The sequence below is a fragment of the Ruditapes philippinarum genome, unplaced genomic scaffold (assembly GCF_026571515.1).
Source record: "Ruditapes philippinarum isolate M1 unplaced genomic scaffold, ASM2657151v2 ctg590_1_1_1_1, whole genome shotgun sequence".
NCBI lineage: Eukaryota > Metazoa > Mollusca > Bivalvia > Venerida > Veneridae > Ruditapes > Ruditapes philippinarum.
Genome location: NW_026858658.1, coordinates 91,358 through 115,908, shown reverse-complemented (window position 1 = coordinate 115,908; position 24,551 = coordinate 91,358). Strand labels below are relative to the sequence as shown.

The 24,551-nt window shown below is 33.6% G+C and overlaps 5 protein-coding genes across 5 annotated transcripts; 3 read left to right on the top strand and 2 right to left on the bottom strand.

Annotated features, from left to right (window-relative positions):
- Positions 1 to 1,244: 1,244 nt before the first annotated feature.
- LOC132753870 (uncharacterized) lies at positions 1,245 to 4,116 on the top strand. Its single transcript, XM_060744411.1, has 5 exons — positions 1,245 to 1,349; positions 1,912 to 2,088; positions 2,306 to 2,398; positions 3,434 to 3,519; positions 3,988 to 4,116. Exons 1-5 carry the CDS (start codon positions 1,310 to 1,312, stop codon positions 4,114 to 4,116), a joined length of 525 nt encoding a protein of 174 aa, XP_060600394.1. The 5' UTR covers positions 1,245 to 1,309.
- A 406-nt stretch (positions 4,117 to 4,522) lies between these two features.
- Positions 4,523 to 6,472, top strand: LOC132753876 (uncharacterized). The gene is made up of 2 exons (XM_060744417.1): positions 4,523 to 4,731; positions 5,433 to 6,472. The coding sequence occupies exons 1-2, from the start codon at positions 4,653 to 4,655 to the stop codon at positions 5,954 to 5,956; spliced, it is 603 nt and encodes a 200-aa protein (XP_060600400.1). The 5' UTR covers positions 4,523 to 4,652; the 3' UTR covers positions 5,957 to 6,472.
- A 6,347-nt stretch (positions 6,473 to 12,819) lies between these two features.
- Positions 12,820 to 13,807, bottom strand: LOC132753875 (heavy metal-binding protein HIP-like). The gene has a single exon (XM_060744416.1). It carries the CDS (start codon positions 13,654 to 13,656, stop codon positions 12,823 to 12,825), a length of 834 nt encoding a protein of 277 aa, XP_060600399.1. The 5' UTR covers positions 13,657 to 13,807; the 3' UTR covers positions 12,820 to 12,822.
- A 192-nt stretch (positions 13,808 to 13,999) lies between these two features.
- Positions 14,000 to 15,564, top strand: LOC132753874 (heavy metal-binding protein HIP-like). Its single transcript, XM_060744415.1, has one exon. It carries the CDS (start codon positions 14,298 to 14,300, stop codon positions 15,162 to 15,164), a length of 867 nt encoding a protein of 288 aa, XP_060600398.1. The 5' UTR covers positions 14,000 to 14,297; the 3' UTR covers positions 15,165 to 15,564.
- Positions 15,565 to 16,866: 1,302 nt separating this feature from the next.
- On the bottom strand, positions 16,867 to 17,962 carry LOC132753873 (uncharacterized). Its single transcript, XM_060744414.1, has one exon. It carries the CDS (start codon positions 17,869 to 17,871, stop codon positions 17,029 to 17,031), a length of 843 nt encoding a protein of 280 aa, XP_060600397.1. The 5' UTR covers positions 17,872 to 17,962; the 3' UTR covers positions 16,867 to 17,028.
- Between the last annotated feature and the right edge of the window lie 6,589 nt (positions 17,963 to 24,551).

The window sequence follows — 24,551 nt, the reverse complement described above, 5'->3', positions numbered from 1 at the left end:
TAGCAGCACCGCTTCAATCGCAACATTTGTATTACACCTGGCCAGTTCGTTGAAATAACCACTATTTTATAGGTGTGAGATACGACAAAAGTTGTCTTGAAGATCGGCAAGGCATTCACGGAACACATCCGGTGGGAGGTGGGAGCTGCGAAGTATTATAGAACGAGACACTTACCCAGCTATGTAAATAAGGCCAAGCACATGTTTAAAAAGTGTTTTACATAGCACATGATAAATGTTTAAAGATAAACTACTTGCTGATTTTGTTTTTCATTTGGCATTAATTTTGTAGATTCTACTTCAAAATGTTAATTTAATTTCACAAAGCTTATTGCATAATGACACCTGTGTATCCTTAAGTGTTAATTTCTAACAACCACTACAAAGTATCAAATTGACCACCATATTTGAAAAAAAAAAAATGGAATTACAAACTGCAGCATATGTTATATTTTTATGTTCTTTATTAATAATATCCATCGTTTTACAAAATCTAAAAACATTCACGCATAGATATTAATATATATAATTATTTTAACTCCATTTTAAAACACGACTGACATGGTCATGTAACATTGAATTATTTACATTTCGTCTTAATATATTTCAAACAAATATATAAACCGCCACTTTGTGACTTTTTTGTACAATTGCTACAACATAATAAGAAGTGCTAATATTTTTAGGTATTGTATACTGTATTCGGTAAGTACCATTTAATGTTATCAATAATCCAAGTATTTTACGTATTTACTCGTTTCAATAAATAAAACGTTACGTAGTTTAATGATGTTGTCATACTACAAAGCTTCTCTTGTACCATGCATTTCAAAATTTTACTTAAAAAATTGTTTGTTTTTTTCGTATCTTTGATTATTCGATGTGCACTATTCTCTAGTACTCTTCTTTTTTGTTGATGTTTCGAACTTTGAATAAAAATGAAAACAAACAAACAAACAAACAAACAAAAAACAAACAAACAAACAAAAAACGAACAAAACAAAAAAACTTAATCGAGCATGTGGCACCTTTTTGCCCCCGTATTTTCCACCGACAAAATTGAATCGCATTTCCTGAGCAGGCGCGTGTCACGTGTCTATTCCTGTCAATCGGATAAGAGGAGACACCTTGGTCACTCCTTTCGGATATTGTCCAATCGTATTTTGAAGGAGGTCTCAATGAAAATGCTTGCCACTAGGGATATAAAGCAGTTGGTGTTGACGTTCTTTAATTTTATTTTTTTCCTTTTTTCACTGCACAGCAAAACAAAAGCTTACTTAAATATTATTTCAGGTAGAATATCGAGGAAATGTCTAAACAAAGTGACACTGAAGCAGACAGCACGAAGGGTATGTGTTTATGATATGTTTCAGTAAGACCTGGCATGTGCTACCTTTGTCACATTTAAATTAATACATAGCAAATTTATGTTAACTTGCCAGTTTTCGAGAACAAAATTGCGAAAACACGGTGACAACGCGATATTACGAAGTTTATAACGCGACAGTACCATGTTGAAACGGGGCAGTATGATGTTTAATGTGTTTCTATGGAACGCCGTGATTCTCTTATCAATGCTTGCTTGATCACATAAGTCAGTCACGGCGTTCCTTACAATAGTGTGCTAAGATCACGTCTACTGCATTGTAACATCAAATGATTTCTTATCAAATATATTCAAAGGGAATTTACAGAATTAACAGAATTCCGTATTTATACGAGTGTGTAACAGTGTTACGTTATCTCTGATGTGTTTACTAGTATATAAATGTATCTCTGGTGCACTGTTTTACTAAATATGTTACAACTTCACTCAAATTTAACCAGTCATTTTATTAAAATAATAATGAACAGCTTTTAGTAAAAGTTTTCAGTCAAGGATTTCTTTTATTACTCATTTATATAATATAGAATCCCTGCGTGAAGAATCTATTATTGACGTAGAAGAAAACGTGACGTCAGATGATCAGAGAGACGATACTGACAACGAGGACATCAACAAATCTGGCTGGTCTTTTATACGGTATTTCATCATTGTCAGCTCGTTCGTCCTTCTGGCAACAGGCGGCATCACCTTGTATTTAACAGGTAAGTGATAAATGACATTACGTTGTCTATTTAGGTAGTCCTCGTGGGTGCCGCGGTTCCAATCTTTTTTGCCCGGCAAATTGTAATGAGATGAAAAGAATTACTTCTGTTAATCAATTTTACTATAACCTATTACTTTTACCTATTTGAAACATTTCTGTGTGAATCTTATCACCATCGTTCATTTCTAAACAAAATTATTCACACAATATTCCAGTGTTCATGACACGAGAACAGCTATTGCCTTCCTTAGAGGAGAATTCCACTTTTCCAGAACAAGAAAATGTACCCAGCCAAGCTTCTGTCAAAGGTAAAAAACTTAGATATATCAGAATATTTCAAATATGCTTTAATATAAAATGTTTGAGCTCTTTCAATTCTTTAAACTTTTTAATGAAAGGTCTTTTTGTGTTGTATTATATGGCAACGAGTGTGAGATTACATGATGACGCTCATTGTTTTACCACATGACTTTAATCATTGTTTTACCACATGACTAAACGCATTGTTTTATCACATGACTAAAAAGATTGTTTTATAACATGACTAAACACATTGTTTTAACACATGACTAAATACATTGTTTTATCACATGACTAAACGCATTTGTTTATCGCATGACTAAATGCATTGTTTTATAACATGACTTAGTGCATTGGTTCATCACATGACTAAATGCATTGTTCTATCACATGACTAAACGCAATGTTTTATCACATTACTAAACGCACTGTTTTATTAGTTGACTAAGTGCATTGTTGTATCACATGACTAAATACATTGTTTTATCACATGACTAAACGCATTGTTTTATCACATGACTAAGTGCATTGGTTCATCACATGATTAAATGTATTGTTTTATCACTTGACTAAACGCAATATTTTATCACATTACTTAACGCACTGTTTTATCACATTACTAATCGCACTGTTTATGACATGACTAAACGCATTTGGTTTATCACCTGACTAAATGCATTGTTTTATCACATGACTAAACGCATTGTTTTATAATATGACTAAATACATTGTTTCATCACACAACTAAGCACATTGTTTTATAATATGACTAAGTGCATTGTTTTATAAAATGACTAGGCGCATTGGTTTGTCACATAACCAAGTTCATTGTTTTATTACATGACTAAACGCATTAGTTTTATCACATGACTAAACACATTGGTTTTATCACATGACTAAGCATATTGTTTTATCACATGAGTAAACACATTGAAAGTATTGAAAATGAACTTGTTTTGACATTTTACGCACAAAATTAAATGTGTGTAGTTTCAAAATAGTTATACTACTTCATGTATATATTTATTTTCTTTCATTCTTAGAGACTGATTGCCCTGCCAACTGGACATATTATAACCGGAAGTGCTACATGTACAGTTCCACGCCAGTGCATAGTTCAGACGCAGAGGTACGTTTACCACGAGTATAAAGCCAGGCAAATTTTGTACGTAAAGCGCGGCCTTTATAAGCTCTATACTGTTTGGTAGTTTTTTTTTTATTTCTATATTGAAATAAACATTGAATGGAATGTTCCAGATTCAAAACAGGAAAAATCAATACCACACATTCAACAGGTTTAGGGTTAATAGAAGCCATGTCATGTGATATATTTATAATATATGTTATACGTTGCGGCTCGGATCACGATACCCGGTCTGATCTTGGCTTTCCGTTGCCAGATGAAGTTTCCGACACAGGTTTTAACACCAGTCCGATATGTAAGGATTTGCATATCTTGTCTTTGTCAAAGCAAAGGGCTTCTACCCACGTGACATTGATCTCGTATCCCTGGTAACGCGGTTCTTGAGTAAGAAAAAGGGAGACGACTCATAATTATGTGTTATCTTTATTTTAATTTATTTTTCTTTATTTACAGGAATATTGCGCGAGTATAGAAGCAGTGCCCCTTGTTAATGATACCAAGGAGGCGAAAAAGGTTCAAGAATTCATGAATACTCAAATAAACAGATATATAGGTAGGTTATTAAATGTTTTAAGGAAGTGAAAATGAATGACCCTTTTTGTATTTTTGTTGGTTTTTTTTAAATAAAAACTTGTCTAAATGAAAAACAATAATTCGTAGTTTAGAATAAAATAACTTATGAAAATGAATTACAATAATTGGTAGTTAAGAATAGATAGCTTGTCGGAATGGAAAACAATTGTTGGTACTTTGGAATAAAAAACTTTGGTAGTTTAAAATACAGACATTGTGGAAATGAATTACTTAATGTTAACTTTTCTGCGATACGGGTCGTGCTTTCGAATCTACTAAGGGTGGTCCAAGCTATAATCTTTCACAATAATTGACCTTGAATTAATGTTGTTTAAGCCTATTCATTCGCTGAATAATGGAAAAAAAGAAAGTATTTTTAGTGAATATGGAATATATGAGAGAAATTGTGAACATTTTCAACAGCGAAAAGTTGAGCAAAAGTTTTTCATGTACCACCAAATGCAAGATAGAATTATTTTAAAAGTCTGAAATTTATAATTTGGTAGATTTTACTTTTGACAGGATGTTGTATTGCTGAACATAAAATGCTTGCTCACGACTTGGGCTTTATTAAGGACGCTTTAGAGGATGGGCAAAATGAGCATACTGACCAAACGCCACATTGTAAGTTCTACAATATTTAACTTTTTTTTTCTGATGTATTTTTATATTCTTAAATTCATACAAGCTTCTAAACATCTGATCCTCTTTTAAGATATCATTTGAGCCGTGCCATGACAAAACCAACATAATGGGTTTGCGACCAGCATGGATCCAGACCAGCCTGTGCATCCGCACAGTCTGATCAGGATCCATGCTGTTCGCTATCAGGTTCTCTACATGTAATAGAGTTGGTAAGCGAACAGCATGGATCCTGATCAGACTGCGCGGATGCGCAGGCTGGTCTGGATCCATGCTGGTCGCAAACCCATTATGTTGGTTTTGTCGTGACGCGGCTCATTTTATTTCATTCCGCCTATTGTTTTCTCATTTAGGACACACGAATTCAAATTCTTTGTGGCCATACGCCGCTTTTCCTGGAAGGTACGAATTTGTCACATTGAAGTTACAATGGTAACTGCCGCATGAACACAATTGCAGATGTTTCTAAGTTCAATACTTTACCATACTTTTTTTATTTTAAGCCAGTACTAAGGACGTAGACGGTAACTTGCATCTTTCATTTCTGTCCATGAATAGGCTCAATCAAACCGAACCTTCATTATTTTCAAATTTGCCGTTTTGGACTGTCTTTAGGGATTCTGATTTGCTGTTTCACGATGGTATGATGATTCAAACTAATTAACAACTTTGTTTTAATGTAGCCTTGACTACTGTAAACAGTCTTGCAGACGACAAGTCCAGTACAGATGGTGTTACACAGCTAGCGTTAAAATCCGGTAGGGGGTTCTTCATTAATCCAGAGATAGAAGAACATGAAATGCATTCGCTGCCACACACAACTAAAAATACTGACACAAAGATGGCGTCGATCAGTAACTCTTTGCCTACTCCGACTTCCGGTTACGGATTTTGGTTAGGCGCCGGACACCAGCATGGCACTGTAACGGAAGCCGTAGACGAAAATTCCACCCCTACTTACCATCAACCAACAGTTCATAGCAATACAGAATTAGAAGATGGTAGACTAGAGCCAGACAGCGACAAAACACAGACAACCAAATCACCAGTTAATCAAGGCGCGAGTGCAGCAATGAAGGGAGTGAAGAATGGGGCTTTAAATTTATATTGTAGGCGTCTCGGGTACTTTTCTCAAGAATGGCAATATGATGATTGTAACAGAAGTTTAATACAAATATGTGAGAGAAATCCTTTACCGGAAATTTGATTGAACGCCGACATTATGCCCATCGTAGAGTAAAATTAATAGTGAGTGCACATGTGAAAGTAAAAAAAAAAACTTTATTTTTTTGCCATACTTTTGTATTCTATTTGGCGGATTAATCAATAACCTACATGACTCGCGAAATATTACATTAATATCCAGTAACGTTCGATTTATAAAAAAGTGGGACAGTCTTTTTTTACATTTTAGGCAATTTTGATTTTTTTATTACCATTATTTATAAACCATTATTTTATCAAATTTTTTTATCAATGACTATTATAATGATAGCCAATCATTTGAATTTAATAACTTATTAAGCTAATCTTGATAACGGAAAAAAAGAGAATAATGTCAGCAGTACTGTATATAACATTACCAATATTACTTTGCTTATCCACTTCTTTTGTTCTTGTTTTGCCGTAACAATAATAGATTGTTTCATCAGATCAAATAAAGATAAAAGAATACATACGTTTGCATTGTTCTATTAAATGACAGGATTACAACAACAACAAACCCCCCATCCCCCCCCCAAAAAAAAAACAACAACAAAAAACAAGAAAAGCAACAACAATAAAAATGTCTTGGTACATGTATATGTTGTCACTTATACATTGTTGGGTTATGCGTTTCGAAATTTCAACACTTTTATTAAAATAATGTCAATGAATACCCGAGTTCTGAAATGTCTTTGTAACTTTGAATCCTGTATCTGCCCGGCATGGAATTTTATTGTCATACTAAAGGTATCTTCCTGACTATTTATATATCATTTTTCTCTCTTTGACAATAACCTGACACTCATTCGTCAATATTTACTTTAACATTATTAAATTCAAAAACGTGTCAATATTTATCAGAATAGTATTATATTATGCGAATTTGTGGTAGAACATTTCTTTGACCAATATAACATTATAATACAATTAGATATTTACCTGACCGGCATGGCATTCTGTCACTGTGAGACATTCATCAACGTCAGCAATGTCGGTACAATTGTAACACTGCAAGGCGTCTAAAGTAAATGTTTTATAAAGAAGTACAATGAATAAAATATTTTAGATTGTTTTATCATATGCTACTGTGTTATCGTCATAGTAAAGTTCAGCTTCATTTCTATTATTACCTAGCGTTCTGCTTAAAGTTAAAAAAAACTGTAAAAAGTGACGCTAGATAAAAAGTAGTCCAGCAAACAGGTTCTCATTTTACCACGTAATCTGAGCAATATACGGTTCTTTGTTTTGGGACCGAAAGTGATACAACCATGTATTTAATGCTTACCAGATGTCTTTGGAAAGGAATGCAGCAGGCATATCAAAAACCTAAAATATACAATTTGTAATGTAATTTCGGTCATTTTACATTCTGTTGAAGGAAAAGTACGTACAAATATATTTGTGTAATGACAAGCGAATTATTTTTCTTTATAGCGTATTAAATAAGTAGCAGCTAAAGGTGACTTTAATTGCAGACCCATGCACTCAGTAAAGCGTTAACTTGAACAGAATTAAATATTATGTCAGATACATATTGCGATCATTGTACACATCACGAGGAAAACAAGGAGTTGCTGCCAAAATAAAAGATCATAAATTTCGGACGAGCTTGACTGACTGATAAGGTTTTGAAATTCGGACTGGTACCTGACATACAGCATAGACGACATGTAAGAGTATTATTTCCATTTCTTTGTCTTTCAATTGGGCTTTGCTCTGCAGATATTGTACTTTATAAGTTATTTTCAACCTTAATAAAAACACTTATATAGATAGCGTTTTCTTTTAAAAAAACTTTTGTTGCCAAATTGTCAGTGCGTTTTTGTCATATTTACCATTGTAGAAAGCTATGTTTAAAATATTTTATGTCCATTTTAACGAGTGATTTGCTATTTTCACTTTCGTAAATTCATAAAACAGCTATAAAAACACAAAAACCTAGAACAACAATAACAAAAAACAACTACAAACAACAAAAAATGAAAATACTACCTAACGTAATCGCAATCATTCTGTTGTTAATTGCGCTCTTGTCCCGTCTACTGGCACGAAACTTGTTTTCAATTATTAGATAACCATAAGAACATGTACGTACCAAATATGACGCTATTTGAATGACAGAGTCCAATATTTTGATAAATTAACAACATTTGAACAAGAGATTGCCCTCAAAGTACTAAAGTGTCTTATGACCCTACTATTTTAAGACATACTGCATGCTTAGTGTTCAACCCTTTTACAGTTAGACACTACACTTTCCTCTTTTGATTACTTCTGACCGACCAAGGGAGACTCTATGATGGACATTTCTTAAAGCCCTAATGAAATTAAACATCAACTAAAAAATAAAGGCTGTATGAGCAAAAATGTTTATATTTATTTTTTTAACCAGTGACCTTGACCCTAGAGAACGCTTACTCCACAAAAAATTAGAGAACCATCAAAGGTATCCACCTACTAAATATGAAAGATATCATTAAAGAAATTAAGCAATTATGAGAAATTTAAGATAAATCCAACTTGCCGAAATAGGTTAACCAGACAAGGCCCTATTTTCAAAGTGAAAAAAGGGAAATAACTGGGAAATATGGATGACACAGTTATATAACTTGGCAATATCATGTACTTTGTATTGATAAGTAAGTGTGGAAATTATAAAGCCATTAGTTCAGATAGAACTTAAGATATTTCCAACTTGCCGTTTTAGGTTAACCATTATTCATTTTCTAAGTGCTGAAAAGGGCAATAACTTGGTAAAAATGAAAGCCAGAGTTATGTTACTTGCCCAGATCATGTACTTTGTATTGATAAGTTAGTGTGTAAACTAAGAAGCCATTGGTACAGGTAGACTTTAAGAAAAATCCAACTTGCCGTTCTAGGTTTACCTCGTACGGACAGACGAACGGACGGACAGACAGACGGACGGACGGACGGTTCAATTACTATATGTCCGGGGGCATAAAAATGCTACACAGATTGAACACACAACAAAAACGGTTTGCAATAGTTGTAAGAGAATGGCATTGTTTAAAAATAAAATTAAAAATAAATCAATGAAACGGGATAAAATCTTCTACATTGTTCAAGCGAAACCCCTTTACAAAATGCGCTGAGAGGGATTTTTAATTAACACCATTTTAACAATTGGATAATTACATTTATATCGATTTACAAGTAGATCGTAATAACATTTACGAAATAAACCGACTACAGGGTCAAATGCAAGAGTACCAGGTCAATGTTTGTTGGACAATAATTAGATTGTTTTGCTTTCATTGCTGTTGTTCATAGAAAACTAAATGAAGTTACGTGGTTTTCAAAAGCGTCACATACACTGCAAATGATAAATAAATGGTGGTAATAGATTGTTTGTTTGATTGGGTTTTACGTCACACCGACACAGTATTGGTCATATGGTGACATCCAAGCTTTACCGGTGGAGGAAGACCTCAGGTACCCTTCCGTGAATTATTTCACGCACGAACGGGCACCTGTGAAGAACCACTGACGTTCCGTAAGCTAGCTGGATAGCTTCCTCACATAAAAGAATCAAAAGTCCCTGTCAGGATTCGAACCCACAGCGTTGAGGGGCAAGTAGTTTGAAGTCAACGACATTAACCACTCGGCCACGGACGCCCCGGTCACAATAGATTGCTATAACAGCATTTTATAATGCTATTTTCGAGGACAACACACACATTACGAACAACACGCAGAAAACATTAAAAAAGGGGATTAATGATATTAAAACTATTTCTGTGATTACTGGCAACGTAGATTTTCATATAATGTTTAAAAAGGCATTGATGGAAAATAAGATAATCAATCGTCATTTTTTGCATTTAAAACAAGGACAATAAGGCACTAATTTGAGAGTCCCTGGCAATCAAGAAATCAATATCAACAGAGAGTCCCATGCTGTTTAATGTATTTCCAAATGTATTTTTATTAATATAAAAGTATTTTATTTTTCTATAGCTCATACATAACGTGGTCATCTATCATTTTAATGTCCTAGTCACTGTTAAATCATGCTGATTCTACATTGACGCCAGTAATTGATGTTGTTATTGTCAATACATTGCTTCTAATATATACCAAAAATTTGTTATCAATAAAGTTGGTTAACGCCAGACCAAAGATTTGAAAGCAAATGTCTACGTTTGCAGAAAATAGCTACAAATTACTATAATATTACAGCTACTTTTCAATAGGCTGGTTAAACAACGTTTAAGCACTTGATCTTTCAAAATTACTCATTTATAGTTTAACATGAGTAAAAGCAAGGTAACCAACATTTCAGGTAGAATAAACAATGAACTAAATTCAGACTTGCAGTACAAGAAAAATGTGAGAACAATAAATCATTACATTACGTAATGAATAGCTATGAAATTACGGTAATTTCAGAGAAATACGATACACATATATATTCGTTATAAGGAAAAACAACCGATTCAATAATGACGTTGAATAAAACTTGTTTCTAATGGATATAACAAATAACACTAAAATATATCGATTGATTAACTTTAATGAAATATATGGTTCGTTTTTAAATAACTGTACAAAAATGGCAAAAAGTAATCATAGTTTCCCTGCATGCCTTTTCATATTAGTTAAGGACCGAAAGTTGTGTAAGTATTGAACTGAAAATGAAATTGAAACTTGCTAAATTATTTCAAACATATTAATAACTCTTTTGAGAACAAGGTTTTTGAATATCATTTTTTTCGACTCATGAAACAAAGCAATACACATTAATAGTGTGTTTCAACACTACTCTGCTCTGGTCAAAATGACTTTTCCATAATGACACTTCTATAGTTTGTTCGATTCATAAAAGATCACCAAATGTTTGAAAGTATTATTACTACCAACGAACAAAACAAGAAAGTAAAAAGGTAGCCGATTTATTTTCTGGATGTAACTATTTTTAGATAGATCTAAGGTGATTTCGATTGAAATAAACTTTACTGTGATGTTGAGAAAGGAAGACATACACAAGTGAAGTTCTTCTTCATTAAGCATCTTTTAATAGCCGTGTTTTTTTCGAGACTACCCCAAATTTGTTTAATTTAATGTATTGCTGACTGTGAAGTAAAATTCTCCTCGATAATTGCCTACATTTATGTATTCTGTACAATTTATTAATCTTGTAAAATATACAGTTTTGGACATAATTATAACACAACAAAATAAAAAAGCATGTTGCAACAGCACTGAGGAACAAAACAAATTAAAAAAATGTTCACAGATAGTTGGATACGGATATCAACGAGGAAAACTAAGCAAGGGGTATTCATAAACATTTAATATAATACATATAATAGGATGCGAAATTGATGCTTTGAGAATTGGATATGATACATCAAAGTAAAATAGCCAGAAATATACAATATGAACGACTCATATGGGAGAGATTTCCAATTACAGAAGCAATTTAAATATATTTATACTTGCCGTTTCACCTCTTTCAATGGTGCTTTCAATTCGATTTGTTTTGACTATCAAATTAAAGGATTTCTTAATTAATTTTACCACTACGTGATTGCCCAGAAAATGCATGATAATCATTGCGGTCACGTAATTATTTTTGTTGGTCTTCTCCAACTTTATGTCTGTTGTCTATAGTGACATGTGTTTGTACCAAATTCTCGAATATTAATCAATAGTACCGTTCCCTGTTGCAAATCTTGAAAACCTTGTTGTTTTTTGGGGGTGTTTTTTTTTTTGGGGGGGGGGAGGGGGTTGGTGTCATGTCGTATTTTCGCTCCGTGGGGCGCCAGACGAAAACACAAAAACACGACAAAGTGAACACTTTATCGCTTCATGATAATGTTGTAAATTTCGTCTTTTCTTCTGGCGCCTCGCAAAGCGAAAGAAGAAAACACAAAGATACGGCAGATTGGCGATTTTAACGTATTATCGTGTTTTTGCTTTGTGTCCCGCTGAGCATATATACGACAAAGTGTTGACTTTTCACATATGCTGACATCAAAATTGAATCTTTGACCCAAGCTTCAAATGAATACCGATTGCCGGTACTAGGGGACGTGAGGGATGTTGATATTTTCCATTATCCCTCAAGATCAGACTCAATCAAACCGAGTCTGCAATTTTCATGTAATTTCTTTTAATAATGCTTCCGTTTTTATAGATATTTCTACACAAAAAGTACTTTAAGTTACTACAAACTATTTCAAAACGGTAAAGGTATTGATATTATTTTTGAATTTCATACTGACGAAATGTGACCGACATTGAACTTGATCCAATAAGGCCTTAACAGATCATGCAAATTCAAGGCATTTATGTCTCATGTCCTATGTAAATCATTTCTGCCTTCCATGGTTTATCAATAACGTTTTACCAGCGGCTTCCAATTCCTGAAGAATGGGTTTATTAAAGAGCCATTATATAAAATGAAGTTATCATTGCAGACAAAAATTAGGTATAACAAATACACATCATTACATCAGAAGAAATAATAAGATAATTATGAGCTGGCTTTCAATAAACAAGACTTAAATTTGTCATTGCAAGCCAGTGAATTGCTAAAATAATTACTTTACCTATGGCATTTCACATCGGTTCTTGGATTTAAGACAAAATAAATATAAACAACTCTTTTAAGCAGAATTTAATCACATAACCATTTGATGAATATATTATAAATCAGTCTGTAAAAGTATAAACATATAATGTTACATATATCATCTTGGTTATTTGTAAAATGTAAGACAAAATATCAAATGAACATAATACATGCATCAATTAGACAATCATTTGTAAAATATCTAAATTAATTTTACAGACCTATTAACACACATGTAAATAAAATCATTTACTTTCAAGAAGTCACATTCAGTACAATAGTACACCAGAAAACGTGCAAAGTCTAAAAGTATTACTCGATGCAGTCTCGGCGTCTGGTATTTCGTATGTTTCCACTAGCACCGATTGACCGTGTCCAACATGCACAATGGCGGTATTGCCACCCATTGATTGTGAATGACGACTCTCAGCATTCGTGTGAACATTTGCGACGGCATCGACTTGATTTACACCATTTATAACCAGTCGAACAAATGTCAATTTTCTAGTGTCAATCGCATATGTGAATAAGTAAACACCGGACAAAGGTGCAGTGAAGGCCCCCGTATATTTATTATACCCTTGTCCATCATTTAGCAGCACTTGATCAAATTTAATTGGTTGTCCAACAATTGTATGAGAATTCGTTTGGGTCAGGTAAGCTGAAAAAGCAATATTTCCAACTGCCCGTTTTACTCTTCGTCCAGGGGCAATCAATTTACCAACGTCCATATCTTCGGCTTCATCAATTTTACTACTATTATGTTTGTTTTCATTTGAGCTGTTTAAAAACGTTTCAATTATTTTATCGTTTGCTGGTTCCATATTGGTTATAACACTTTTCAGATCGGCTATAGTTTTGTCTTGTTCTGCTATCTTTATTTCCATTTGCTTAAGTTTATTTTCAAGGTGTTCAATTTTCTTTTCTACGTGTCCGTTACTTATTTCTCCCTTAACATTTAATTTTTCCTGAAGAAAATTTTCAACAATAGTCCTTACTTTTTCATTTAGTTCCGAATCATAATTTGTTTCATGAATTACTGATGATGACACGATGCAACTCGTTAACAATGCAACATAAAATGATAACATTATTCGAATCATTGTTAAATCCGTAGCTTTAAGTAGCTGTATTCTCTAAGGTCAAAATATTTATTAGTAGTGGTCAACTGTAATTTCTTTTTATACTGCATACGTAGATACACTTAACTTTTAATAATACTTCATGAATCTTATTTAATACACTATATAGAACAACGTTGAGTTTCAAACTCGTGGATGTAAACTGTTGTGACCTTATTATCAGCATTATTGATAGATGAACTAGGACATATTTTGGTAACTAGACGAGAACTTTATACGTTGTCACATGACAAAATTAGCTACCGAAGTTTGCGTGTTTATTTATCCCAGGTTAAAATAGGACAGTTTTATAACAGTTTATTTTAATAAAATGGCTTTATTTTAGTTTGTACATTTAAACTTTTTGTCAGTTCAAAACACACTTTAAGGAATGGCTAATCTTTAAATATATACGTAAATGTGTACCAACGTGTGTTCCAATTTAAATGTACCTTGTGTTATGATTTTATCACAAGTACAATATCACATGTCTTAACTGTGATGTTATAAATACACACATGTACCTATTTAGACACATTAAAGACTGAAGTTGTGTACCTATCGTACATCTATTGACGGTACTTGTTTTATCATTTTAATTTCTCATATTAATAATTAAAAGAATGTTAGTCAAAAGCCTCGCTGTGCTTTGTGTAATAACAATGTCTCTTGGTGCCTCCGTTAAATCAGACATAAGTGAGATTGAAGCATTGATAACAAAGAAGGTAACCGACATTCTCAAAGAAGAAAGGAGTAAGGAAAGTGAAAGAACTGAGACAATATTGAAGGAAATTAAGGCGCTAAAAGAACTAAATACTCGGATGGAGGAAAGGATTGAATTTCTAGAGCAGGAAAATGCCGACATGGATCTGATTATCTGCTTTTTGAATAACCAAACGAATGGTTTACTTGAGAAATTAACTGACGACAATAAAGCTCGTAACGATTCTCTAATTAATCCTATTGAATTTCTATACCAGAAATGCAAGGACATCAAGAATGAAGATTTTGTGAACTACCACAATACAATGAGGAGAAAAAGACAAATTGTACCGACTCAAGCAGCTACAATACCAAATATAGCGTTTTCAGCCTATCTTTCGAGCACAAATTCGCATATGTCTCCAGGACAAGCTATCAAGTACGACAGAGTTCATCTGAATGACGGTGCCGGCTACAATTCATACACTGGCGCATTTACTGCACCTATATCCGGAACTTACCTATTCATGTTTCAATTCGACTCTCGTGTTCATACGTTTGTCCGTCTGAACGTTGATGGTAGGAATGTCGTGGATGCCGTCACAAACCCTCATGTTAATACACAGGATAGAGAGAACATGAGTGGTAATTCTGCGATAATACATGTTGGAGTTGGCCAATCAGTCCTTGTCGAAGTTTATGACGTCAGTGGGGAGGTGGCGTCTAGTGATAAATACCGTCTTAGTACATTCTGTGGGACGTTGTTATACCCTGAAATTCATCACTAGAAAAAACTTTACAATTTGCAAAAAAATATTGAATTTTTAAGGTTTTAAAAAATAATGTACTTTTGTTGTTGTTTTTATTTCTTTCAATAAAAGTGTTTATTTGATGAACTACATATCAGAGTATTATTACTTACTTCTGATTTATTGTCTGTTTGATATCATTTCTGTAGTTATAATGGCAATACGCTTGTTTCTCTCAGTAATAGATATTTTAATGTCTTCACAATAAAATTTCATACGGATACTTTTTTTCACTGGAATTATTTACTTATTGTACATCATTTGAATAAACTATTTTAATTGTATGCTTTAACGTTCAGTTGTTGTGTGATATTTTCAAATTTACAAATCTTAAACACTAAAGGCAATATCAAACATGTTCTTGGACTTTTGATGAATCAACTTAGAGGGTATTTCACCCTCAAAGTTGATTCATCAAAAGTCCAAAAATGGAGAGCTCCATAACGGAGCCTTCAGGGTTAAAAATGTAACCACTTAATAAGATATGGCTGTGTCTTGTTGCTTCTTCATTGTGAATCATTCTTGTATTTAAGCATGTTAGTGATATTCAGGCAAAATAATGACAAAACTATCAAAATGATCTTATGTACTCAAATCACGCTAAAATGACATTTCTTAAAGTTCCACCATGAATTTCTGTTTAAATTCTACATATTTTGGGTTTGAAGCATAAATATATATATTTTATTGAACAAAATTTAGACGCCAATAAAATCACCGAATAGTTTTAAAACAAGTCATGTCACTTGAATAAACCCTTGAAGTTACAATAAAAGATATTGTGGATATTGTAGGATTGAAACAAGTCTAAGTCATTCATTTGACATGTTCTTTAACGTTTCCAGAGTTCACCGTGACAACTTTTGTGAAATCCTAGTGCTCTAACCTGACCCACGCGGGTCAAGTTAGGAAACCACCATTTTATTTTTTATACAGAGAAAAGTTTTGTTCTTTTGACTGTCTAATGTATTCACTTTGGGGGCAATAATAGAATAATGAATGAAAAATCCAAAACTAAGAGATGAAAAGTTTGCCTGTGTCTCCCTTTAAAGACTGAATACCGCTTGATCCGGGGCTCAGGGCGTCAAAGAGAGATGTTGCACTTAATCCTGGGAATCGCCCCTTTTATTATTTTTATTTAAAAATATATGTTAATGTATTTATCTGCCTAGAACATTTATTAAAGGGAGATCACTTATATAACATTTTCACGTCAGATAGTCTTCCCTTGAATCCTTTGAAATTTTGAAATGTTTACTCATATATACATGTCAGTCTAAACGCTGACTTATGACAGTTCTCTAACTTATGATTATATCATCCTATATTTATTAGGAAATGTTACGTATCAAATGCAATCAAAATTCATTTGTATGCTATTGACTGTAGGCCCTCTTGAAGGTAAATTACCATTTTTAATACTGGTCAGAATGATTTTAAACATGGATTGTAAAATAATTATTATACATTCGGAATGACTTCCATACAAAAGGTCTTGCGGAGACATATGTATATAATTATAAAATTACAATCATGGTTTATCTAATAAGACAAAAGGAGCAACTTCATATCAATGTTAACTCGTTAAACATACAATGTCTTCGCATTATTTTTAAATGTGCGTTAAATGCCAAAACAAAACAAGTATAACAAGTTTATTGATTTATATTATCTTGTTTAATCATCTTTAATGTAAGGAATCCATTAAAATACAAATGATATTCATACTATTTGATCTGTCAATCGATTGTAAAAAGGCTAACTTTCAAAATAGTATTTTCTATTGTTTTATCTCCGCCTCAAAATGAACATGATAAACTTTTCTACCCCCAAGAAGTCAAAGTTAGTAGAGGAGTACGCCAGAAAACGTACAGAGCCTGAACGTATCACTAGATGAGACCTGACCGTCTGCAGTTTCATATGTTTCCACCAATACCGCATCACCTTGGGCCACACGCACGATGGCGGTATTTCCGCCCATCGAATGCGAGAGACGTTTGTCAGCAACGTTTGTGTGAGGGTTTGCAATAACATCGACTTGGTTCACGCCATTAACAACAAGTTTAACAAATGTCGTCTTTCCGGAGTCGATTGAGAACGTGAATAAATAAACACCGGCAACAGGCGCGGTGAACGAGCCCGTATAATTGTTATAGCCTTGTCCATCATTGATAAGCACGTGGTCAAATTTTATTGGTTGTCCAATAACTGTATGAGAATTCGTATGGGTCAAGTAAGCTGAAAAAGCAATATTTGTTGTTGCCCTCTTCGCTCTTCTTTCCGGTGCAATAAGTTGACTAACGTCTACGTCTCGTGTGTCTTCTTCTTCGACAACAATGTTACTGCTATTACGTTTGCTTCCATTTGAGTCTTTTATTATGATATCTTTGTCCTTTTCTTGCTCCATCTTTTTTATCACATTCTTCAGACTGGCGATAGTTTTTTCTTGCTCCGCGAGCTTAGATTCCATTTCTTTGAATTTATTTTCAAGATATTCAACTTTCATGTCCACATTTCTGCCACTTTTTTCTCCTCCATTTGTTATTTGCTTTTCTTGAAGAATATTTTCAATTATATTCCTCACTTTTTCATTAAGTTCATTATCGGTTGTCTCGTGAATTCTCGATGACCTCACGATGCAAATTGTCACAAATGTAACGTATACTGTGAAAGTTAGTCGCATCATTCTTGTATTCGTATAACTTTATGTTTGAGAAGCTGATTTCTCTAACCCTCACAACCCTTGGTTGTATCTCCTTTTATATGACACAGGCTTGCATGTACTAAATCGCCCATGGGTCAATACTCATGAACAATATATTGTAAGTGTGATATCACTGAATTGGGTTGATAAGAAGTCAAGAATATTTCTGTGCCCAATCGACAGGGGAACTTTGTATGCAATTGGTTTACAAAGATAACTTCTTATGTAAGCTTTTGGTTATGTACACTAGTCGAAAATAAGGACAGTTTGCTACAGTTATCGCCTCTGTTTACGTGTCAATATTAAATTAATGCAAATTATTTATTCTTCAATAAAATAGTACTTGGTGTGCTCGTGCTGTCGTTTGTTCCAGTTTTGCTGCATATATTAGCTTAACTTAAATACAACATGACACGTTTGCATTTTGAGAAAGTATATATTGAGAGCAAAGTTGACACTTTACTTTTTATGCAATAATGAACAGTTTCATTTTCATTGAATTACTGTGATTGTATTTTGTTAACGATGACTGAATTTGTGCCGACATTGTTTTTATCTAGCAGATGCTAGAGGAGGTAGTCGCAGAACTTGTTAAAACAATTTGTTAACGAGGTGTACTTAAACGAACCTCGTTTGGCGAATAACTCGAAGAAAGCTACAAGATTATATTATTACTAAAGTCTTATATATTATTATATTCTATATATCATTCTAACACTATCGGAAATTTTCCTATATAGACAAAGAAGGTCGGAAGCATGCATTATTCTACAACAATGCACTCGCCGTTCTTGGGGGCGTCCGTGGCCGAGTGGTTAAGGTCGTTGACTTCAAACCACTTGCCCCTCACCGCTGTGGGTTCGAATCCCGACAGGGACTTTGGATTCTTTCATGTGAGGAAGCTATCCAGCTAGCTTACGGAACGTCGGTGGTTCTACTCAGGTGCCCGTTCGTGCCTGAAATAATGCACGGAAGGGCACCTGAGGTCTTCCTCCACCAGGAAAGCTGGAACGTCGCGATATGACCTATAATGTGTCGATGTGACGTAAAACCCAAAACAAACAAACAAACAAAACTCGCCGTTCTTATTATCTCCCTGTATATTTTCACATTGAGGCCGCCATTTTGTTTAAAAATCTGATAAATAAAAACAATTTTTGTCGAATTTTGTTGTGAAAACTACCTAGAATGATAGAAAATGGTCTAACTAAGAAAATGAAATCGAACACCAATATCTTTAATTTTAGTCGTTAACGCTGTACAGACGTTTAAAGTGTTGTTTACGTGACGTCACAATGTTGCGCCAAACAGCACGTGCAAAACAATCAAATCAAGTACGTTATTTTAATATCGCAGACGAGTTAGGTTTAACATTTATTTCACTTTTAATAATTTGTATTTCGCTTGAAAACTTATGGAGTGAAATAATATGAGCAAACAAAGTTTTATCAACGTTTTCAAAATTCGTTATTCTCAAAATGTTTCTACACACAGTAGATTTAACGACAGTTTTTTTCAATCCACTGGAACAGCCTTTAAAGAACGTTTCTATTGGAAACTCTTAGGCGAAAACAGATTTATCCACCAAACATAAAGTCCAACTTTATAATAATAATTATACTTTTTCTTGACGTGTTAGAATGGAAATAGATATAATTCCTTTGTGCATTATTATACAATTATTGACTAGTGAGCCATTGAATATGATGTGATATTCACCGGCAGATGACATATTGACCGAGGCGATAGCCGAGGTCAATATGACTTTCTGCCGGTGAATATCACATCATACAAATTTTGCCTCGTTGAAGCGCGGGAAAAAAGACGCACGTGTTAGGCGTGCAACGACTTCGCAAATGCTGCGCATACAAAAGTAATTCAAGTTTATACTCATCATTGCGGTGTAGCCTTTAAGTAAAATGGTAATGTATTGATATTTTAATCGAGAAATATGCCATAAAGAACAAAAAGCAACAATTATTTTTTAAGTAACACGCGTATTTAACAGTCTACGGTGTATGATCATTGAATATGAGTCTCAATCTATTTTTTGACTGGGAAAATCCAATTCAGCCAGTGAATATGATACTACACCCAGTAAATATGATTTTATAAAAAGTTCTGTTGACTACTGTTTGGACCAATGAGATTGCAGCTATATTTAGATCATATAATAATGTATAATAATGCACGTTTTTCGTTCAAATGCGTTGTAATTAATCACTCAGGCCTATCGGCCTTCGTGATTATATTACTACGCATTTGAACTCAAACCGTGCATTACCTACCGGCTCCTTTGTTAAAAGCGGTCTAGTAAATCACTTACCGACCGGTTAACAGGTCTGCAAATAGATACCGACCGGTTATTGTTCTATTGTTCTCTATACAATAGAAAATATGTGAAGTCGAGAAACTCGTGCATTACAGTACACAATATTCATCGTGAAAGAACGCTGAATTATGGGGGAGGGGGGGATAATGACCACTTTGAATAGGAAAAAGGGTCGATATATATTTTAAAGATAAATCGAAATAAATTAGCGCATACGGCTGTAAGGACCCTCATAACTTATATTCCAGATTATTTGTGAGAAAAACGAACTGGCTACTGTTCTGGCGTTGAAGTTTTGTGTTTCGCCGATATTAATGAGTATAAAAACGCACATTAAGCCTTTCTTTAAAGTTTGCTTTTCGGTATACCTAACACATTTGCCGAACTATATAGCTTCATAAGATACTAATTTTCGGTATTTATTTCCACAGCTATGTCTGAATTTACACAATCCTGCATTATTTTAACAATTCTGCATTATGGGATACATACGACGATTATATTATTGGTGCATATCGAATCAAAGTCAATTTCTGCATCTTTCCCAAAATATTACTTTCAGTGAGAGTATAGTTCATCTTAAGTATAAGACCGTTTTTCTCATTTTTTCCCAGTTATTTTTACATTACAATTTGGATTTTGTATACCAGTACCAAGATTACGACTTGCGCTTCCATTCTAGACCGCGTGGTTACATGCGGTCTTATAACGGATGATGCTAATTAAGAATACGCGGAAAGAAAATTCTTCCAAACATGGGTGAAATTCTAAGAACCTTTAAAATCAGCCATCATAAAAAACAACAACGAAACCCAACGTAAATAACGGTGTAACTACATGTATTACTAATATTTATTCATAGAACCCCGTCTTTTACTTTCCTTTGAAAAAATCGTATATTTTAATTATATAAGAAATAGCCTGAACATTTATTTAGTATGAAATTTATTATATATAAAGATAAAGTGTTCCGTTTTTATGATTAGAAAACATTTTTATCTTCCTCAGTATTTGTTTATATCATTAATATGTTATGTATTCATATATCAAAAAAAATGATCTTACCTTTCCCTACTCGACAAGTTCTGTTTTCATTTTCTCACAACTCAATGCAACAAGTACATTACCTGACCTAATTACATAATGAAACCCCACGAAAATCACGAGAATATTCAAATAACACCTGATTTGTGAACGAATGAATTACAAGAGCGTAGCGGATAGTATCTTTGCTTGGCTTTGGAATGCTTTTTTAAACATGATAAAGTACATAAATAATAATTATGTTTCTTGTGAGTAATGTTAATAAATAATAAGCTAAAAACTGATGTATGGATAGAAAAACAAAAGAGCATGTAGGTAAGATAGTTACTGCACTCGGAATAGGTCTGCATAGTATTTACAGACCCGGTGGCCTTTAAAAAACCTCGATCGCTACGCTCTCTCGGTCTTCAAATCGCCACCCGGGTCTGTAAATACTATGCAGACCTATTCCTCGTACGGTAACTATTACTTATTCTACAACAATGCACTCAGAATTGATATCTATTTCCTAACTATATTATGATGTATTATCAGGGACAAAATATTAAGTCCCAGATATTATATATCACTTGAATATACGCTTATAATACATATCATGGTATGACCCATCGAAATGATTGGGACTTAATTTTGTTTTTATATTAATTCACATATGGTATGCTTGCCTCTTATCGAATAAAAACATTAAAAAACATATAGAAGGGAGGTAATAAGTATAACAGTTCTATAGACATTTCTCATTTCCTTTCATTGGCCTTGCAAAATATGACAATAAAATGACGCGACCTTTATACCAATGAAATGGGCGGGGCTTCTTGTTGTTCTTTTTTTTTAAATTCACCTATAGTTTGAAAAGCAAAATTATTAAAGGGAGGTAACTAGTATAACAGTTCTATAGACATGTCTCTTATTTCCTCCCCCTGGCCTTGCAAAATGTGATAATAAAACAACGCGATATTTATATTTTGCATATTGTTTTACTGTATGTAAGCAGACTTTTTATTTACTTCAAATCAGTTATTAAGATGACAGTGCTGTATTTAGCGTTTAACTGTGCAAGTAAGCCAGGTGTGCTATGTAAAACCTTGGAATCAAGGAGACCATTTTTTTTTTCAAATCTTGCATTATACATGTTCTTAATAAAAAATGGCTTGCTATCTGTAGGTAATCTGTATCGAGGGAAAATTTTATCCGGATACAGATTTCCAAATTCTTGTTACTTGATTTCTTGTCACTCGACTTCATAACTGCTTCCTAACAACATAGCGATGCTTAAAGTTTAATGTTTCCGCAGTCACTTTCTAGCCACCCAGAATACTTAGAATGTATCTAAAGTCTGTATGTGATTTCCCGAACACATTTTGTAAAATCTGATAGCACAAAAGTCTTCACTGTCTATCCATCTGGAAGGACCTAACTTTCTATACAACTGGTAGCACGTCACTTTCTATCTTAGTATGCCGTTCCATAGTTTATTTGCAATTAACCTTGGAATTTTCTATCTATAATCTTGAACTTTTCAATCAGCATTGCTCGGTAAGAAATTTCTAAAAAGAAACACGGTGGACACATTTTGGTTTATACAGAATTTGTTTTAGTTTGATTGTGTCTAGACACACTTTCGAATCCGTTCCTGGACATAACCAGTACTGAGTTTCTTGCTGAACGAAACAACGACTAGCGATCATTAGATTACTAGTCCGACGCCATGCCGCAACTTCACACTTTAACTACACGAGTTCTCACGATTGCAAAACGCCAGCCTTGGAAGTTACATCAGGGAAGTAACTCTTAACCGAGAAATCGTTAGTTGTTTTATTGTGTAGCTTCCCTTTACCGACAAAACTCTTTAATTTATAAAAACACTGTGTAGCAATTGTCAATATTTTCAAATACCAAATTTGAGCCAAAGATGTGAATTGCATATTTAGATGACTTTTGCGTATACTTTATACATATTCGTTGACCTTTGTTAAGAAAAAATGCGTCATTGGGCTTAAAAATTTGTATAATTATCCTTTTTCCTTATAAGTTTTGAATTTAAAACCTGTATTGACTATTTTATGAACTTACCATAAAAAGGGTAACAACTATACCAGGGGTTTATAGCCTTGCCAGGCTGTATAATGTCTACAGATGTGATAATATGGGCGAAGTGATGCCTTCAAAAGTTTCTTGTTGTTTTTGTTGTCCTTGGTCTTGTTGTTGTTGTTGTTGTTGTTGTTATCTTTCTTTTTATAACAAATAGCTTAAAGAGTAAATGTCTACAATGGGCACATTTTCCATTAGTATTTCAAATACTGATAAAAAATAATAATAGAAAATTATCATTTAGATTTTCTTAAAAATGTTGATAAATGACTAAATGATTTAGAATGACCATTTATATGATGAATAATAATACTTTAACTCTAGGACACATTAATGAGCCGTGTCATGACAAAACCAACATAATGGGTTTGCGACCAGCATGGATCCAGACCAGCCTGCGCATCCGCGCAGTCTGATCAGGATCCATGCTGTTCGCTTTCAGTTTCTCTACTTGTAATAGGGTTTGTAAGCGAACAGCATGGATCCTGACCAGACTGCGCGGATGCGCAGGCTGGTCTGGATCCCTGCTGGTCGCAAACCCATTATGTTGGTTTTGTCATGACACGGCTCAAATTTTTTATTCTCTCCTATATAAATATATGTAATATCGGATCATATATCTTAAAATTGCCAAAAACGTCCATGAATTTTGTTTTCGTGGATTGTTTTTATGTCTAATACTTAATACTATCAATGTGATTATTCATTGTATTTTAGTCCTTCTTTTATAGACCAATTCACTTTAAATGGTATAATCTTGGGTTTTTAAAGGTAGAATATCAAATATTAGTATCTTCATACTCATAATAAATATCTAAATTGAAAGTATAATGTTGATAGATTTCCGATAAACTTGGTGGTGCACGAACGAAATCATCGTGCTATCAGATCTCTAACAGTCGGGGGACGTTTTATTCTGTTTCAAAGGCCATGCCTCAGATATGCTTTTTTATTTCTCAAAAGCTTTTTTAAAATTTTGGTCTACTCCCAAAGTATCCAAAAAGTTAATCATTGGCCAATTACCGGAACCATCTTGTTCATCTGTTGTTTTTTGTTATAGTGAATTAGTATTTTGTATGGAAGTCAAAATACTAATTTGTTTACTTTTATGACACATTATCTCACATTCATCGCTACTTTTGCAGGTAACAAGCATCTAACATTTCTCCAAACATGTTTACCCTATATAAAGAAG